Genomic DNA, 20,283 nt, shown 5'->3' with positions numbered 1-20,283 from the left:
TCATTGTATAATTCAAATATTTATCAGTTTAATTTTCACCATACACGGCATTCAGTTGTCGTTTCGTAACGCATTTTCGTAATGAGCGCGAATTGAAATTTGAGAAACTAAAATGACATTTCGATATCCGAAAACCGTGTGTTTCTTTCCCGTTAAAATTACATTTTTCTAATTAAAAGGAATTTGGTTTGCCGAGGATAATAGAATAACAATTTTTAATCTGTTTATCGTAGATAACACATGCACGGGTATATCTTAACTTTGCCAGTTCTTTATATCGTTGTTTTCTACAACTCATGTTCGTTAGGTTACGCCTGGTGAATATTAATTGCTTTATTAGTATTCGATTATACCGCTGCTGGATATATAAGCTTTTTTGTTTTGTAAAATCCTGTATATAAGTTATGAATTATGTGGTGACAAATACTTTTAGTTTTCTGCAAACTATTTTATTTTAGTTAAAGAATTTGATAGAAGTGGGGATTTAATTTTTTTTAGTTTCTTTTTTTACAATTTTATTCCAACTTTAGGTGTTCGCATGTAATATGGTCATTTGTTTTTAATTTTAAAAAATTGGTATAATATATCGTATATTAATGAAAATACATTTTCTACAACTTTCCCATATTTTTAATAATATGATGATATCATGTCGAAATAAGGATGTTGGTTTGGAGGCGATCCGCTACATCGATCCATCGAATCAGTTTCGCCCTTCTGTAGCATTTGGAAACCCTGTGCCATTTAAGCCATGCTGCATGGATCTGAACAAGTGGTAATCAGCAGGACTTCTCATCGGAGCTGCCATATGATAGTAACAAATGCAAAACATTCAAATTGTTCATTTGACATCGGTAGAAATATGCAGTAATAAAACTTCATTCCATTTAAGCAATTCATAATACAGTACTCCTTACTGACCCCACCATATACACAAAACTTATACATCAACTGCTAAGCTGTCTGAAATTTTGTTGAGACTTTGAGTCTTACACATCATACAATTCAGTGTCTTTGAACTTTTTTTGGTTCTCCAGACTAGCAACGAAAGAATGAATGAATATTTGAAATGCAATTTTGAACATTCCATGACTAGATCAGTTTTTTACATTGATGCTTTGCATTTTCACTAACAGATAGGGCTGATCAAAGTACATGCAAGCACCTAATCCAATCACTAAGCACCGATCCCGACTGGACGATTTTAAATTATTTGTATTTGCCTTTAATGATCTTCTGAATTTCACTGAAGTTCTTTTGAAATTCACAGTTTTGATTCTTCTAAAATGTAAAAACAAACTTTGTAGTTCATGTTGTCAACTTTGTAGTTAATGCGTCTATAAGTAGGCTATTATAAGGGCATTTGTCATGTATAAAATCACTTTGTTAGAGCCTCGTTTATATAATGACTTTTTTTCTGTAAATTATCAATTACAAATGAAAGCTTGCCCTATGATGCAATATAACTTGGTAGTGAAGCAGCTATTACATCTATATATGAAGAAATTCAGTATTTTCAACACTAAAATAACTATTTTTAAATAATACCACCCAATTCATATTTACCATTCGAAGACCAACATATTTCAGTTGTTTTTTGTTTTTAAGAAAGTAGTTTAGTAAAATTCGCAAAACACTTGTTTTGGCATGTAACCTGGCATGTTTATATTGTCAAGTCGAAGTTTTATGAAAAACAAATAATTTCAAAGTCTATATTTTTGAAACACATGAAAACTTATAATAAACAATTCCTTGAAGTAAGTTGTAAATTTCCTACTGCTTCTCCAACATTTATATTTTCTTATAAAGTGATATTTTCAATATAAAAACAAGAGATAAAACCTCAAAATGGGCATTTTCTGTTTTGTTTTTATTCTCAGTACTTAATCATGCAAGCGCTACAACTACTGCTTTTTGATCCTGATATGTAATGGTGAGTACATATATTTTTCCAATTCCTATTCAAACACATTGGCTGAAAAATCCCGGGCCTAATACATAGATGGCGCTAGATTTACTGAATTCACCGCTTTTTCAGTTATTACCAACCTTCAAAAGAAAGCTGTTAAAATTTCATGAACGCACTTCGTGATATTCTACTCGTAAGTTTGTGAATTATTGTACTAAGAGTTAATTATTAACTACTTTTCTTATTTTTAAAACAATGGATCAAAAACAATTTCATTTTACACTGCATCTTGTTGGGAAAAAATACCGTTCAAGCCAAGCAATGGCTTGAAAAGTGTTATAAGGACTCCGTTCCATCAGAAATAACAATAAAACGTTGGTTTGCTGATTTCAAACGTGGTCATAGAGGGACCGAGGATGCAGAACGCAGTTGACTAGTCCTAATGAGATGATAACACCAGAAAACATAAAAAAAAATCGACATCGTTTTGAATGATCGAAAAGTGAAGTTGCATGAGTTAGCTAACATCGTAAAGATATCAAAAGAACGTCTTAGTTTTATATTGCATGAGCATATCACAGATCAGAACTAATGTAATCATCGAAATAACATTAGCAATTGTGTAACGCGAAACTCCATATATTTTTGATACTATTGAAGCCGAATATTCGATATGTATTAAAATTATTACATCACTTTGAATTTAGCGTAATTCATAGCATTAAAAAATATCTGTTTCGCAAAACATATATTCGACATATCGATAATAACGTAATATATATGGTAACATAAGTATTATAAATTAACTTAAGGAAAACACAGTGAAAAACTAAGGGAGTGTGAACAATAGATGGCGGGATGTAAGCATCTTTGTTACACTCTGCCATTGTCAATTGAATAATTTGAATAAGGGACTACTGCTGAAAGATCAACAATAACAAAAGATATGAAGTATGGGATATTCTGGCTAGGTCTAGATTCTGACGCTTCTGAAATGCTGAAAATACGAAGTTGTTGTCAAAATGATGGGGAACAATTTAAAAAATTATATAGCAGTCTTTTCCTTAAACCTAACTTTTACCAGTTATTCCAACATGTGCTGTTCAAGCAAAGAAAAATCACCATAAGCCGTTAGTTTTTATTTTTAATACATAATATTCTAATATATAAATATAGTTTTAACATTATTCAACGTAAAACACTCTGTATTAATTTAACACCAATATTACCCAATATATCACAGACATAATAACTTTCTAATTCTAAGAGATCGAATTCGCTCGTGAAAAACTTAGCAATATCTCTTCTCTAGCTTCGAGTTGCTGATAAATCATGTCAAATTATCTAAGAGAGATAACTTAAACCCCAGTCCGATATGTAAACATCCTTCAAATGTCAATACGATTGTGGTTTAGCTAGACCAAAACGAATACAAATCCTTTTCATTATATAGTGTGTAACGGAGATCGCCAATAAAGATCGACAAATAAGTCTGCAGCACTGGTAAATAATATTATACCAGATTGTTTGTTAAATTCGCGAAGCATATATTCGTCAGCAGTAAAATTAAAAATTCACAACCAGCTAGTACACCACCGAAATTCTATGTTGATCTGTCTATCCATTATTTGTTAACCATTTACAGTTTTTAGCAGTGCATTGTTTAGCACAATAGAAAAACATTTTACATCGTAGAGTGAGATATTTATTTAAAAAAATTAAAGGTTATTGAATATGCTCTTTCAAAAACAATGGTTTAGTTAAAGTGGAGTTGAAGGGCGTCTAACTAATGCATTAAGATCTCTACGCATTTCACTATACATATTTCCAATGACAATATTTTTTGCTAGCAATATTTTTAATGAAGTTTTGGGTTGCAAAAAACTGTGTGCCTTTATGTACCCCATCCCCTAAATGTGGAACAGAAACACATTCTGGGGATCTTTATGTTGGATTAAAATAATTTTGTACCTTGTTTTATAACTATAAATGCTGTATAGAAGAGATATTACAGCTAATAAGCGTATTAATAACAGGTCAATTGAAAAGTCCTCGGCCTACCATAGTAAAACATATTTTTTTGGCAAAATTATTATTTTTTATTCATCATAATTCCCTTCAAGCGTGATACACTGATAATAACGCCCCTCCAGCTTTTCAATACCATTTTTGTAGTACGATTTGTCCTTTGCTTCAAAATAGGCCTCAGTTTCGTCGATCACCTCTTCATTCGACGAAAATTTCTTCTCAGCTAGCATTCTTTTGAGATCTGAGAACCGGAAATAGTCGGTGGGGGCCAGATGTGGAGAATACGGTGGATGAGGAAGCAATTAGAAGCCGAATTTATGAATTTTTGACACGGTGCATTATCTTGGTGAAGCAGCACTTTTTCTTCAAATGCGGCCGTTTTCGGCGATTTCGTCCTTCAAACGGTCCAATAACGCTATGTAATAATCGCCGTTAATGGTCCTTCCTTTTTCAAGGAAGTCAGTGAAAATTATTTCATGCCCATCCCAAAATACAGACGCCATAACCTTGCCAGTCGACTGTTGCGTTCCCACGCTTTGAAGCGGGTTCATCGTGTGCCACTAGGATGACTGTCGATTGGACATAGGAGTGAAATGATGGAGCCATGTTTCATTCATTATCACATATCGACGCAAAAACTCGGGTTTATTACGCCTCATCATCTTCAAACTGCTCCGAATCATCAATTCGTCATTTTTTTTTTGATCAAAAGTGAGCTCGCACGGCGCCCACTTTGCACAGAGCTTTCTTATTCTCAAATATTCGTGAATGATATGATGTACACGTTCAGTTGATATCTTTAGAGTGTCTGCTATTTCATTCAGTTTCAATTTACGGCCATTCGAAATCATTTTGTGGATTTTTAAATGTTTTTGTCGGTAACAACCTCTTTTGGGAGTCCACTGCGTTCACCGTCTTCGGTGCTCATTTCACCACGTCTAAACTTAGCATACCAATGCTTGATGGTTGATTTTCCTGGGGCAGTGTTCGGACACTCGGCATCAAGCCAAGTTTTTCCTTCAACTGTATTTTTTCCATTCAAAAAGAAATATTTCACATACGAAACACCCGAAATTCCTTTTTATCCATTTTTTTTCACAATAACAAAAGTTGCTTCACCCAAAATGCAATATTTCACAAACTCATGATCCGACAGCTGTCAAATTTATACACAGATCTTTTGAGGGTTATTGCTAACTAAAAAACAAATGGATTTAATTCTACTGGCGCCATCTATGTGTCAGGCCGGGGACTTTTCAATTGACTTGTTATGTGCACTAAACTCAAAACGCTTAATCCTCGTGGGTCATCTCATCCTATCTATGCCGTCAAAATTTGTACCACCTCAATATCGACATGGCGAAGAAAGAAGTCTTTGTTCATGACAAATTTTTTGATCTGATTAATAGTATCTATTCCAAAATCTGTGTGGAGATCACTATCTGAAGCACTCCTCATTACTTCGTTCTGATATCGCTGAATTATCTTAGTCCAGATTGTTCTTTTTCAATATAAAGTTCATCTTTATTCTTACTCCAGCGCAGCTTCGCATCCGATATCATTCCTAAATATTTTGCTGTGTTAGCATATGGCACTTGGATATTTTTTATTCTGATAGGAATGACTTGATTTCTCTTATATTTAAAATTGACGTAGACAGATTTACTCTCATCCAAGCAGATTTTCCATAGACTGATCCAATTCTTAATTCGGTTTAGTGATGTTTACAATTTTATTGCTGCTACTTCGTGGTCTCTACCTATACACATTATAGCTTTGCTATTGTACTATATGCTGCAACTCAGAAGCGTCACCGGAGTTCCAGCCTACTTATTTATTTAAATTCCGAATATGCATCCTCATGTTTAACACTGAAATCTCTATCCGAAATATAAGATTTAACAAATCTGTAAGTTGTCAAATTCAGGAGTCTTCTTAGTGCAAGGTTAATGTTTTCTTTAATTTCCATTTTGCGTTGCATCTTTCACGGTAAAATTCTGCTGTCAAGAGAAATTTGCTCTTTCGAAGTTCGAAAAGCAACATTTTGCGCCAAGAGAACGCAAAAACATCCATCTATGTGACTTCTTGAAATTTTCTCTCAGACTCTCAGGAAACTCAACACAGTGAAGGGTGCCAAATTTAAAGAAAATTACTCTGAAAACTTTTTGAACTTGAATGATACTTTGTTACCATCTTTATACAGCGAACAAAAACGCAAATGTTTTACACTAATCAAATCAATAATTGTTAATGAGTTTTTAATTAGGTCATAAAAAGCACCATCTAGTTCCTTAAAAGACCACCGGCGATTGTAACAAAGTTTGTTCTAATTATCAATATTTGACCTAATGATGACCTATATACAAACAATATCAGTGAAGTTATATCGTAATAAATACTGAATGATCTTATGTTATTTGGCGATATATGCATATAATATTTGACCGTGCCTAAATTAATTTTAATTCCAAAATTACCATATTTGATTCAGTTGATTAAATATTAGTTTAATTTCATAACCATAATAATATGCGAATTCATTTTGAGGGATTGATGTAGACCATAGATTTATAATTTTCAGTATGAAAGCATCCTAATATATGTTCCTTTTCGTTCATTCTGATATATAATTTCCTTTATAACACCATTTTTTTTTCTAATGTTACCAGAAATTCAATCCAAGAAACCTTTTTTTTGTTTCATACAGCATTTCAAAGTTCTTGTTATATTATTATGTGCAAGAAGTTTTGATTCTTTCAATTTATTACATTTCTAGTTTAAGTGAACATTTTTTAAAATTATTTAATTAATATATTCTTACTAGTCGTTTCCGTCTAACCTACAATTTGTCTTTATGATAACTTAAATAATCTAGGTATATAACTAGGAGGACCCATCGGCCCTATCTCAGTCTCTGGTGAAATAATGTTTATACATGTCACTGCTGAATTTTCTAATATATGCACCTCACTACACAACACTACGCAAGATCAGATGGTTTGATTATTTTGAGTCTGTGTCCTGTTCTGGTGGTATCCAATAGTTGTAATATTTCAATATTCGTGTGAGAATGGGGTCTTTCCTCATGTCCCCTTGCAATTCTCTTGATTTCTTGACCGACTGTGGGTATCTGAAGGTTTCGATGTAGATAATCAGCCCTATAGTATTTGGGTGCACCCACAATACTTCTCAGGACTTAGTTCTGAAAAAATTGTATTTTATTTATGTTACTTTTTTGCAGAACATCCCCATGATTGAACTCCGTATGTCCATATAGGTTTCAGTATTTGCTTATATAATAGCAATTTATCATGTAATGACAATTGCGATTTTCTTCCAATTAGCCAGTACATTTTCCTATATTTCAATTCCAGTTCTTTTATATGTTCCTTCCAACGAAGTTTGGCATCGAGATTCATTACGAGATATTTAGCGCTGTTGCTATATGGAATGATAGTGTTATTTAATGTTATTGGTGCTTGTACGGTCGGTTTATAGGTGAACTGCACATGTACAGATTTACTTTCATTAATTCTTATTTTCCAAGCTTGTGTCCAATTATTTATACTGTCACTTGCCTGTTGTAATTTTCGTGAGGCTTCTTCACTATTGTGTCCGATAGCTATAATCGCAGTATCATCAGCAAATATAGCCATCGTAATATTTTCCGTTTATGGTATATTACAAGTGTAGAGTAGATAAAGTATTGGTCCCAGTAGACTTCCTTGTGGTACACCTGCTTTAGATTCTTTTATTGTAGAGTAAGCTTTTTCTTGTTTGACTCTGAACATTCTGATTGTAATGTATGATTTTAATACTTCGGTTTTTTTTGTAGTTTATGAATAAGGCCTTCACGTTATCGAAAGCTTGTGCTACATCTAAAAATATAGCTGAGCATACTTTTTTACTTTGATAGGCTTTTTAAATAACATCTGTTATTCTATGGACCTGGGCAATTGTTGAGTAAGTAAACATGAAAGCTTATTTTTACATATATAAATACAATCGTTACCAAACACAAGAAATGGTTTCTGTTCGGAACTGTAAGCGATACTTCAGTAGAATTCACCACTGTTCAAAAGTCTGCTCGATACTTCAAATGGGGTAGTATTTGTATTTCACCTTTTTTTTAATTTTCGAATCATACGTCTCATCGATTAAAATGGCTATTTCTATTTTGAGCTTTTTCGTCTTCCAACTTTTCAATTCAGATTATTCTTTGAGTAAATTCACCGCAGGTTCCAGTAGGATTGAATAATTTTCAACAACACTTTTCTTTAAATTAATAAGGGACAAGACATCAACGGAAAAAAATTGTTGTTTGCTTATATTAGATGATAATTAACAACAAGTAAGCTTTACTATAGATTATTTAATAGCGGAACTATAATCTTAGAATAACAGCAGGAGTAACCAAATCAATATTGCATAAGTTATATTGCAATATAAAGAAAACGGCGTTTTGTCTATATTTTTTAATTGTATTGCTCAATGAATGTATTTATTCTCTACAGTATTGTTTTAAACTAATTATTAATGTAATTACACTTAACTAAATTATTTTCAATAACGAAATGAAAACATTTATAGTCTTCATTCACAAATAGTCATTTTAATGGTAAAGATAAAGTAATGCAAAAACAATCCATATCCAAGGACGAAGATCTAGAGGCATTACTTCATGAAGAATGAATGAATAAATATTATAATAAAGCACCAAATGAAACTTGCATAACTTGGAAGTTGATACTAATTTTGAAACGTTGGGAAGCATTAAAATAATTGAATATGAAGGAAAATAAATCGAAAAACCCAAAGGACATTTTTCAATGGTTTATGTACAGCTTCAACAGCAGAAAAATCTAATCTAGTATGAAGTTTTTATTCTCCATTTTGTGGAATCAGCTAATATTTAGCAGACATATTGGTTGAACTTTTGAGCCGAGCTTTGAATAGGTTATTTTTCAATACGACAATGCTCATCCATATATTGCAAAACGTGATTTGTTTGGTCTTCACTTCATTTTTCTTCGTGTGGCAGTTAAGGACTCACAGAAAAATGATGAAAAGCTGTATCTAACGATGAACAATATATTCAATTTTACACCGTTTATTTTCACACAAAAAATTGTGAAAACTAATTCCAAATGCTACTATTAGATATATAAAATTAATGTAACAGATTTTAAATTTAAATGAAATTTATCAGCGTGTATTTTCTACATCATAAATCAGTGCTATTTCTGACAATATTACTTCCAAAATACTCATACATACATATGCTTATTCCATAATAACCTTGATATGTTCTTAAATAATACATAATACAACAGACGCTCGTTAATGTGAACTAATTTGGAAACATGTCGTTTGCATTATCGAAATGTTTACGCTAACGAACGTTATTGAAAATCTTAGAGAGAGAGGGGGGGGGGGAGAAAGACTGTATAGATTTGGTAAATTTTGATTTTGAAATATTTGTGGAAATCTAGAGAAGGTTTATATGATGAGAATATATGAAATAATTGCGAGGAAAGTAGTAGGAATCGCATTTTAAAACTAAAAATGTTACTGATTAAAACTACTTGCCACTATTATCGAACCACGACTAGAATATATAATTTATTGATCATTAAACATAATTTATTGGCGCTGGCCGTTTAATTCTTTACCGTGATTTACATTTAATATAAAAGTAAATTTGCCACAATTGGTTCTACCACCAAATCCATTACACGGATTAATTTCTCGGATGGAAAATAATTCGGTTAATATTCAAAAATATTATAGTTACTTCCAAATAACATCGTTTGGCGCAACGCACGTTGTACAGGACAACTCAACTCATATCCTCTTTCAAGGTATTATACCAGGAAAGATTTTTAGTAATATTTAGATATATATCCTAAATCTTAAACAATGCACATACAAGTACAAAATCAGCAATTAAATGGGCGTTAGTATGCGCGAAGATTTCTACAAATTTATTTTATAGAAAATCCGAATGCAGAAATGTATAGTGTTGTGCTCACAATCCAATAGGGCGAACTATTTTACAAGAACTACAAGCGTGTCATCATCAGAACAACGATTTAGTCAAAATGTTCAAAATAGTATTGAATTTGACAGCTATAATATTGTCATCAGACCTGACAAAAGACCTGGGGCTACACAACAAGTGGCTATTGTATTGTTGTCGCAAAAAAAATACAAGATAGATGCAGGTGATACTGGATTTAGGGATGTCGGATTATGATATATCAATATTTCTGGGTTGATATTTTTCGACAAGTAGTTGTAATTGAGAGTATCGAACTTTTAGTTGTAAAATAAAATATCGTTCATATCGATATTTTTTGATATGAATTATATTATTTTTTGATTGAAATATTTTTTCGAATTTCTATTTTGGGATACTGGAGCGGAAATAGTTCCAGACAAGTATCGAACTTTTGTTTTGAGATTTCTCCCCCCGGACATCAAGTGAATTGCGCGTGATCGACATTTTATGTTCGTCGATATCTATACACACATTCATAACAAATATTGAAAATTATTACAATTAAAAGGACAGAAATCCACCTTAATTTTCGGACGTATTAATTTTATATTTACATTAACGCAATGTTTTCACTATTGAGTGTTTAAATTATATTAACGTGGCAGTAACTTTATTATTAAATATTTTTATTGTTTTAACATTATATTAATAGATATTTTCGTTTCAGGACATTTAAAGACAATCACTACATCAACGCCCCAAATGATATGGCAACCAGGGTCAAAAAACCATCAATGGCACCTAAAGAGGTAGTTTCATCACAGGACAACAACGCGGATACCAAAACAGCCCTCACGACTAAATCCCAGAATGGCCCTGGTATCTCGAAGAAGATCGGCAAGAAGCCGGGTCCAAAGAAAATCCTTCCAAAGACTGTGCCGATGAAGGCAACGAAGAAGACGCGAAAGACCGCTTTGAAAATCAATCCGAAAAATCTGGCGAGGGTTCTAATAGAAAACGGCAAAGGTAAGTTGTAGAATTACAGTCTCTCCAATAAAACAGCCAATTCAAGTCATCAAAATTTATGTCAACAAAATACTAATGTAAATGTAATAGTGAAACAAAAGTAATTCATATAGAATAGAGTAGTTCATATAATGCATACATTATCGAAGGACTACAATAGTTTGTAGGTTAGGGTTGTTTTATTATATCTAAATTAAACTTTTTTCCACACCACCTGTGAGGTAGAGTTCTAGGGGTTTGTTATGTAGTGGTAAACCCTGAGAGCCTAATTCGTTAATTAACAAAGCGTTGCTGAGTTTGCTTGTCAAGTTATTTTGATGTTATATTTCTCCTTAGTGTCTTCTGTTACTTCCTGTGTATATTTGTTTTAATTAAACCAGATTTAATCACTGTATTTGCCATATCTGCAAAACAGTTAGTATACATTCTCTCCTCATACATTCTAACCAAATTCTCAAGAATATTCTGACAAATTACTCATATAACTATGCCCACAAGTATTTCATACTCTACAGTACAATTTTCTATAACTATCCTATATTAATTATATAGTCACCTTTAGTTCTTTCCACTCTCATTACCTTGTCTTCGCTGTTGTCAGCATTGGATCATAATCGTACATCCTGAAAGTTTCATTCAGTCACAGCCACTTTCTGAGTCACTATTCAAGTCAATAACACTACACACTACATGTCCATTTGCAACCATTCCTTAATTACAGCCTTTGTTGGCCCACTTGTTGGAATCTTTTTCGCCAGTATACTACGGTATGTCATTGTCCATAATAATAACTGATAGTTCTTTAACAGGTGATTTTCAAACCAGAGCAAAAACATATTATGGTTCATTCCTCCATGGTAGTCGCCCTTGGACTTAGAGCAAAACTCTGATTCAGGAATAAAACCACTCTCATTTACAATACGAAGAACAATATATCAGCAATGATTTTAAAAAAATATTATGACTAACAAAACCTAATCAAATGCTATTCTAACTTTTGCCCTTTTTCAACTCTTTTCGACTTTTGTTATTTTTGCACAAAAGTCTGCACTTTTTTTATTGGCATCTTGCCTAAAATCGCCCAATATTCCATTTTGAAATATCCATCTCTTGTCTAAATACACAAATTGAAATAATACACTTTGCTTAATAATATTCTTTTAAAAATGTATTCTTTTAAATACAATGTCTGGAAGTTCCATTAGATCTCTTCGTGGGTTGTCTTTAAACCATTTAAATCCTATGTTTGCTAGTAGTAAATAAAGGAATGACTTACATCTCAAAGATCTGCATATCCCTAAGTTTTCCAGATACCTGCCTCTCTGAATTTAATACAATTATATTAAATTATGTTTATATCGAAAAAAAAAAACGACTCACTGTTTTTATACATTTCATTTTTGATCTGGAAAAGAACTACCATGAAGATGATCTTTTCGGTGAATCGAACATTATATTGTTTTTCTTTTTCTAAGAAATTTTAGCCACGGTGCTTATATTAATATTAAGTGAAGTTGCAATATGCTAAATATATTTTCAATGAAACCGTAACAACGTAATATTTAATAGTATCTTACTTACCTCTCTAACGCATTTTACTGGCTTACCATTATTTGGTTCCTGTTCTATATAATTTATTAGAAGGTAATTCATTAGTCTGTTTGTAACCTCTAATCATTATTCGACGACATCTATAACGTGCATTGGCTGTTTTATTGGTAGGACTATTTTCGCCCTGTATTGTATTTTCTCTCAACTGTGCTGTGTTGTTTTAGGTTTGGAAGCGAAAAAAATCCTACTCAAATCTAGTCTGAAGGAAGTGAAACCGGTCAGAAAAAGTAAGGCTATAAAGAAACTGAAACAGGAATCAACGCCGGCCGTAGAGCCATCCGGGGAGGAGAACGAGGAGGTGGCGAAAACGCCGAAGAAACGGGGGAAGAAGCCCAAGATACCACCTCTAATTGCTTTGAAAACCATCAAACCGGAAATAAAGGAGGAGCCAATCGATGACGAAATGCCTAATGAGGAGGAACTGCCTTTAGTCAGCGAGATCAGTGCGAAAGTTCCGGGTCGAAAACCTGGGAGACAGAAGTACGTATTTCTAAAATATGCAGATTCATGATAATAACTAATATAAATATATATTTATTAGTTATTATTATTATAATTAATTACATCTTGCATTAGATATGCTTAATACCATCTTAATTTATAAATCAATTAATATCATTCTGTATTATGTGTTCAGTATGTGTATTGATAAATAGTATGTTAATCAGTATGTATATCCCAAATTAAAATAAAATTAAACTACTTAAACTAAGATTAAGAATGCCTACGTATTATACAAGTTCGTGTGGCTTGATTCGTTTCAAATCTTCTGATTTCCTGCGTGTTCAATAGCTGGACAGATAAACATTCTCATAATATTTTTTAATTATTTCTTACGTTAGATATTCTTAGTATAATATTAATTTATAAAATTGTTGAGTTGTACGTGCATCAATATACAAGCAGGATAAACGTGGGATAATTACGTAAAGTATGTATTTCCCAAATTAAAACTAAATTAGACTACTCGGTCTAAAACTACCAGATTTACGAGAAAAAAAAACACTTAAGCACTACACAAGTTCATGTGGATTGGTTTACTTGAATCTTCTGATTTTCTGCGCGTTGTCCAGTGGCTGTATTGCTTGCATATTGATGTGACTCAGTAACCTTATTTCGTGCTTTAAGGCGAATAACTTTATAATACATTTAATTGCACTGCAAGTTATTCATTTTCATACTCTCTCTACAGCTTCAGACAAAGATTTCATAATAATCTCAGAAATAACTGAGGCGGTAACTGAATATTCCAAGTAATGTTTCCTTTGTTGTTGGAATATTAGCAGTGTAGATCTGATACAGAAATGATCCCAAGACTAAATAATAAACCTTTATGCAAGACTAAATTTTCTTTCGACATTGATATGACTCCGGCTCCGACAATAGCTCCTCGGTAGCCACAAACCTCCAAAAGCCTTTTCAACAACCATTGTTATTCTGCGAACTTGGTGGATTGTTGAGCGATTACTTCAAAATCCCAACTGGAAATATATACGTTTTAACAGCAATTTTTCAAATAATTTTGATATCACAGGTAAAGTCGAAATAGGCCTGCAAGATCCGACTTGTTCTGCCAGTTTGTCAGGTTTTTTAAGCATAATTATTTGTGCTATCTTAAAATATTCCGGAATATGCTTCAGTCTCAAACAGGCATTAAATATGTATGTCAACATGAGAATTGCTTTTTATGAAAGCTCGTTCAACAATACAGATGAAATATCATCAATTTCAGGAGCTTGTTAGGTTGTTATCAATTTCCGTGGTAACTTCCATTCGGGAAATCAGATTTATAGCTACATCGGCATCTTTTTACATTGTTTTATCTACAGCATTTTTTTAATATACAAATTCATAATAATCCCTAATAAATATATATTCATGATAAATAATAATGGGCCTAGTAAAAGAAGCCCACTATGTTGAATGAAATCAAAGGCTTTATTGTTTGTGAAATATAATTGATGTCCTAATGGTTAAATGTGGCCGCTTCTAGGCAATTAAGTATTTCATGCAGTTCAACTGATCATCGTAGAGATTCGAATTAAGAGTTTCGCTATAGAGGAGCAGCTCATAGTCGATCATGACCGTTTTCGATTGACATTGTCGTGAATTATTAACTTTTCATCGTTAATGACCGCCTGCTTCAAGAATAGGTCTATTTTATAGCGATTCGTAGGTGGAAATGTGGTCCATAAATTTTTTTAAAAATTTAGCTGGTGTGCACTGTGGCTCCAAAACGGTTTTTTTTGTGAAATATTTAACTCATAGTCTATAAAAGAAGTGCTTATATCCATAATTTTATATATTGTGCTTATATCCATAATTAATTTTATCCATATTATAGGCAATCTGTCATCCAGGGCCTGGTGTATTTTTGATATCAAAATTATCGGAGGGAAATCGAGAAAACCAAAACAAAACAAAAGTTGATTGGCTGTTCAGTATTAGAACCATAAATATTATTCACATTTTCAATTGCCCGGCTTACATTTTCAATTTTATCCAAGAAAAACTATAAAAAAACATAGTACAATTACTAATTCATTACGTACAATTTATTAAACCCTATATTCTACTTTTTTCAATGGATATGGATTTCTTTTTACTATACCTAATATGTAACTATCATAAATAAGTTTTTCAGTTTTTCTTCTCTAAAATACACAAAATATAATTATTCATACGTTCATTCGTTGTCTTAATTCAAACCGCATTCTTGCGAAAATATTGACATTTCACGCTCTATTGGTAGTAATAACGAATGCAAAACATTGAAAATTGAACTGTAACGCCAAATCTAACGAAAAAATGATATTCGTGGAAATAGAGCCTTCGCCTTTATAAGGTAATCAGTATTGTTGCTTCTCTTATTATCTCTGTTATGATTATTCATTCATATTTTAACTACTTATCAACTATCATTACATTTTTAATGTGATTGATATTTCGAAGTAATATAATAGTCAGTCCAATTTTCAAGTTCAAAAAGTGTCTGATAATCCGGAAATATCGAGTGAATTGCAAAAATCCCATAAAATATGTAAATACTAAGGGAATAAATATTATCTATAGTTATTTTTTTTTAATTACATCTTGTATTAGATATTTTTAGTACAATTTTAATTTACAAAACCAGTTTACTACTATTGTTCATTTGTACTTGCATCACATAATATGGAATAAATCAGTATAGTATTTTCCCAAATTAAAGCTAAATTAGACTACTTTATTTAGTTATTACAACGATTATTACGTACCTATTTTATTTTAAAATGTTTTTTTTATGTTAAAAATCTAAGTCTTTTTATTTATTTTTTGAAGTCGTCTGTTTCGTCGATATAATTCTTTGTCATATAAAAGCGATGAGTTCACACTACTTCTTTTACCCTCTTTATTTTATTAGATATCACAATGATAAACCCAAGTTCCATAGTGATGATCAATGTTTCTTATCGACTTAACCATCTCTTATCGAATACAAAACTTAACGAATAATCTATTGAAAATCACTTTACTCTGTATGGCTCACTGTTTACTCTGTATTATGTCTTTCAAAAATTGTTGATACAGTAATTTAGATACGGGACAACTTTAATAAGCGCGGGAGGGGGTGTGTAGATACCATTACAACGGTTTCTTAATATTTTCAGGAAAGTCAAACCGGACACTTCAATGGAGGACGTGATAAACGACCTCACGTTCCTGATAAAAGCGGAAGACATTAAGCAGGAAGTGTCAGATTCCACAGCGCCTGACAAGAGCGACAGATCCAAGAAGCTGACCAAGAAGTTACGTTTGGAGATGTTGAAACGCGACCTGGTGAAGAAGCAGAACATCGAGAACACCCTCAGCAAACTCGACCCAGCCGATACGAAGATTATCGACAGGCTGGATCTAAATGTGCAGAGGATCAAGTCAAAAGGTGTTGAAAAAAGACGACACAGTATCGAGAAATTTTCGGTTACCGCTGTAGACACCAACACTGAAGCTTTACTTCCTCAACTGTCAGTCTTTACAAATCTGCCCAGGTATATTTAGTAGTATTTATAAATTGTTTTTATCTATATATGATTTTTGTTATACTGTGTTAATTTTGGCTACCTTTCGATTACATTCTCTATTGTTATCTGTTAATAGACCTCATATTCATAGTTTAAGTTAACTATTTAACTGTTGATGTTAATCAAACACTCACACAAACTTATAGTGATTCTACTTAATCTCATCCCGACTAGGAAGTTTGAGTTTTAACGATTTCAAAGTGACCAATGACAAACAATGTCTCAGTCAAGGTCAGACAATCAAAATAATTAATTGCAAACATTACTGAACAAGTATTCAGGTTAAATGCATAAAGAACTGACAGATGAACTAAGAGCGAACCGATGGAATATGTTTTACATAGCTTAGGAGAACTTGGCAAAAACTTTGGTTTTAATTGTTTAAAAACAATCATTAAAAAAACAATGTCTCAGACAACCAAAGAATTCAAAAAGAATGAAATGCAAACATAATTGAAGTCAACTTAAATGCATAAGGAGCTGGCAAATGAGCTAAGAATGCACAGTTGGAATATGTTTACACATCTTAGGAATATCAAAAATGGTGATAAATGAAAATATTTTTCTCGCAAGATAAAAAACTTTTATAGTTTGCACAAATAAAGGCGCAAACTGAAATTAAATGTAAAAATAAGATTTTATTAAAATTAAATTATTAAAATGCAATATTGTGTAAAATTTATCATGTTTGGGGCTTAAATGAAATCTACAAGATGAAGTGTATTATGAAATGTTAGAATTAAATTATCGAAGTTTATCAACTTAATTTGAACAATTTACATAAACAACTGTTTGAAAAAAAGCGGTGTGAAGGATACACTATACTAACATATTGAAACTGAAGTCCTTACCAGGCTCATCAGACTTCTGATTACACTGTATGACATTTTTTTGTGCTCTATAATCTTAAATAAACGGTTTTTTTGTCAAAGTGTGCCTTCTGAACACAAAAACTTAAACAGATATTTGTAACATGTACCATTTTAGTTATGATAAATTAAAGTACTATAAATAAATAGACAGTATGAAAATCCAAATCTTATTTGTTCATTTATATTATTAATTTTATTTTAAAAAATAGTAATATATATTTACAAATAGACAATGAATCAAAATAGCTGAGGCGGCTTAAGTGGTCAATAGAAAAAATGAACCATATATTTTGAAAGAAAATGACGAAATATTATCGTTGTCTCTTGTGAACAATAAAATCCTCTTTCATTAAAAACCGGTAGTAATCTGCTAACATTTTAGCACGCCATCTTCCTTGATAACACTCTTTTATCTGTTTTATAGCCTGGTGAAAACGTTTACCTCGTTCGTCACTCACCATTCCAATAATGATAATCTTATTTGTGAGCAAACAAAAATACCTTCTTTTAATTTAACATCACTTAATTTAGGGAAAACATTTTTAAAATACAAAAATCCTTTACCATTTTATCCTCCATGGCCCTTTTTTTTTATTCAACCGAGTTTTGTATGTAAGGGTGGAATAACCCCATTTTCTTATCGATTAAGAGGTTCATATTTAATGTTTGATTTACTACAAAGTCATCAGTTTTTTTTTGCCAATCTTTAATTTCATAGTGAATTTTGGTGTCTCTACTGTCCCACAAACTAGAAAACAACAATATTTCGTGAAACCTTCCTGTAGTCTGAGTAATATAGCAACAACTTTAAAATCAACACTGACTTTCCAGTTGTATTTTTTTGTATTTGATTAAGTCTAAAATTGGTTTCATGTTTCTATATGTGTTCATACATTCTCTCAAATCACTGAATATGCAATAAGCATGAAATGATATCGGCTGTCATTGCGAAGTAATACAGCTTTTAAGAGTAAATAGTGTTCACATTATTACTAAGGAACGTGATATGTTAGACAACCATATCAATAGACAATGTTTTTAACAATGGAATAAGAAATTCAAAACACGTAATGTTAGAAAAAATTTGTCACACAGTGTTATTACTATTGAGATCGATGCAACTACATTTTCAAAAAGTACAAACTTTGGTAGGTGAATAAATAATCCCAAAACTCGCATATTTTGATAGACACAGTATCGTTACGTTACCAGTTTGGTCAAAAGTTTAAAAAAAAAACATTGAAACACGTTTTGATCCACAAGTTTGCACTTGCAATTTTTCTTAATAAATACCTATTCAATAATAAAGAGTTTACAATCAAGTTTTAAAACCTATTTTCTATTAGATGTATAAGCCCGCGAACTTCCAAGAAGACAAAATTGGGAATGAAGCGCTCCAGCCCCTACGCGACACGTTCGGATTCGCCGGCGCGCATTCTTCGCAATGGCAAGCACAGGAAACTACGAGATCACACATTGCTGGACGGTTTGGAGGATGTGAAGAGACGAAAACGGGTTCATTCGGATCTGAGCGGCAGCGAAACCGCCTCCAAATTGTCCGGCTACGATTCCGACAGCAGTATATCGGATCTTGCGTCACTCCACGGCAGCGAGAAAGACTCCGAGCTGCCCAGAACCGTAAGCCCGTTACAAACAACCAGAAAAATTAATCCATAATTCGATTTTCTTCCAGAACAATAAGGACGCCAATAACCTCCTGATCGAAGAGACATCTAATCAGAGTTCAAAAACCCCCATTGAATCGTCTGCGAACGACGTCGAGAAACCGCTATTAATGGACACAAATTCAAACGTGTGCGGCGACTTAAACGAACCCGTGGCCGTAAAATTAAACGAGGAGCTGGTGCAAGAAGACTCTCCTATGGCAGATACTCCCAGCGCTAAAGTACCGGAAAAGGGTTTTATATTAGATAGTATGAAGCAGGTATTTAACGAGGTAGTCAATAAAAACCAGACGCAAGAAGAGAAATGCAGCGTGAACGAGGTTGACACGGATAAATCAACCGATGAAACTTCTAATGAAACCAGGGACCAAGATGTATGTGCAGTATCCTTAATTCTTTATTTAAAACATTAATGGTTTCTCTCTTCAGGAAATCGTACAAAATGAACTTCCGTCCGCTCAAGAAGCTCTAGAAAAAATATTAGAAGAAACTCCCGATGATAATCCTCAAACGGAGTCGTCTGTGTCGATGCCGGAGGATTTTTGTTCGGAAGACAAAGACGCAGAAGAACAAGAATCCTTCGAGAACATTGTTCAAGGTTGCATTGATAGCATAGGTAATATATCTCCGGAATTACCTCACTTGGCGTCAGAGGTAGATCCTCCACCAAAACAGTCCAATTTGGAACAAGATGATGGTGTGTGACCTTAACAAACACTCTTAATTTTATAATACATTTAATCATTTATAGATAACTTCAGGGATGAAACATTGCCTGTCATCGACAACATGATGATTGATACAAGCTGTCAGTCGAATTCCGATGGTCTCGACAACTTGGATCCTCCGCAATTGGAATCAAACGTTGTCGAACAAAGCACGACCAAGAGCCAAATCATGTCCAGTGACAACGATAGGAAACTAGGTATCGCGATTACCGAAAAGGATAATGTAGTATCATTCAGCATTGAACATATCGATGATATAGAAGAACACGATCAAAGCAACGAGACGATACATGATTGTTCTGAAGAAGTAAATAACAAATTAGAGGATGAAGAATCGGAAAAGGTTCCAGAACCCATGTAAG

The 20,283-nt window shown here is 32.7% G+C and overlaps 1 protein-coding gene across 6 annotated transcripts in view; it reads left to right on the top strand.

Annotated features, from left to right (window-relative positions):
* Window positions 1-20,283, top strand: part of east (enhanced adult sensory threshold) — a 52,472-nt gene that overhangs the window by 22,388 nt on the left and 9,801 nt on the right. For all 6 annotated transcript variants that reach the window (XM_076394978.1, XM_076394976.1, XM_076394977.1 and 3 more), the window contains exons 2-8: window positions 10,666-10,964; window positions 12,740-13,055; window positions 16,226-16,603; window positions 18,855-19,146; window positions 19,202-19,567; window positions 19,623-19,890; window positions 19,945-20,278. In XM_076394978.1, the coding sequence (XP_076251093.1) occupies window positions 10,706-10,964; window positions 12,740-13,055; window positions 16,226-16,603; window positions 18,855-19,146; window positions 19,202-19,567; window positions 19,623-19,890; window positions 19,945-20,278 (2,213 nt within the window). In that variant the 5' untranslated portion in view covers window positions 10,666-10,705. The remainder of the gene's footprint in view (window positions 1-10,665; window positions 10,965-12,739; window positions 13,056-16,225; window positions 16,604-18,854; window positions 19,147-19,201; window positions 19,568-19,622; window positions 19,891-19,944; window positions 20,279-20,283) is intronic.

Source organism: Rhynchophorus ferrugineus, unplaced genomic scaffold (genome assembly GCF_030347505.1).
Source record: "Rhynchophorus ferrugineus isolate W39M unplaced genomic scaffold, kcgeb_rfMv2 rfM2, whole genome shotgun sequence".
In the NCBI taxonomy this organism is placed as follows: Eukaryota; Metazoa; Arthropoda; class Insecta; order Coleoptera; family Curculionidae; genus Rhynchophorus; species Rhynchophorus ferrugineus.
Note: the sequence above shows the minus strand (reverse complement) of the source record. Positions and strands in the feature narration are given on the sequence as shown.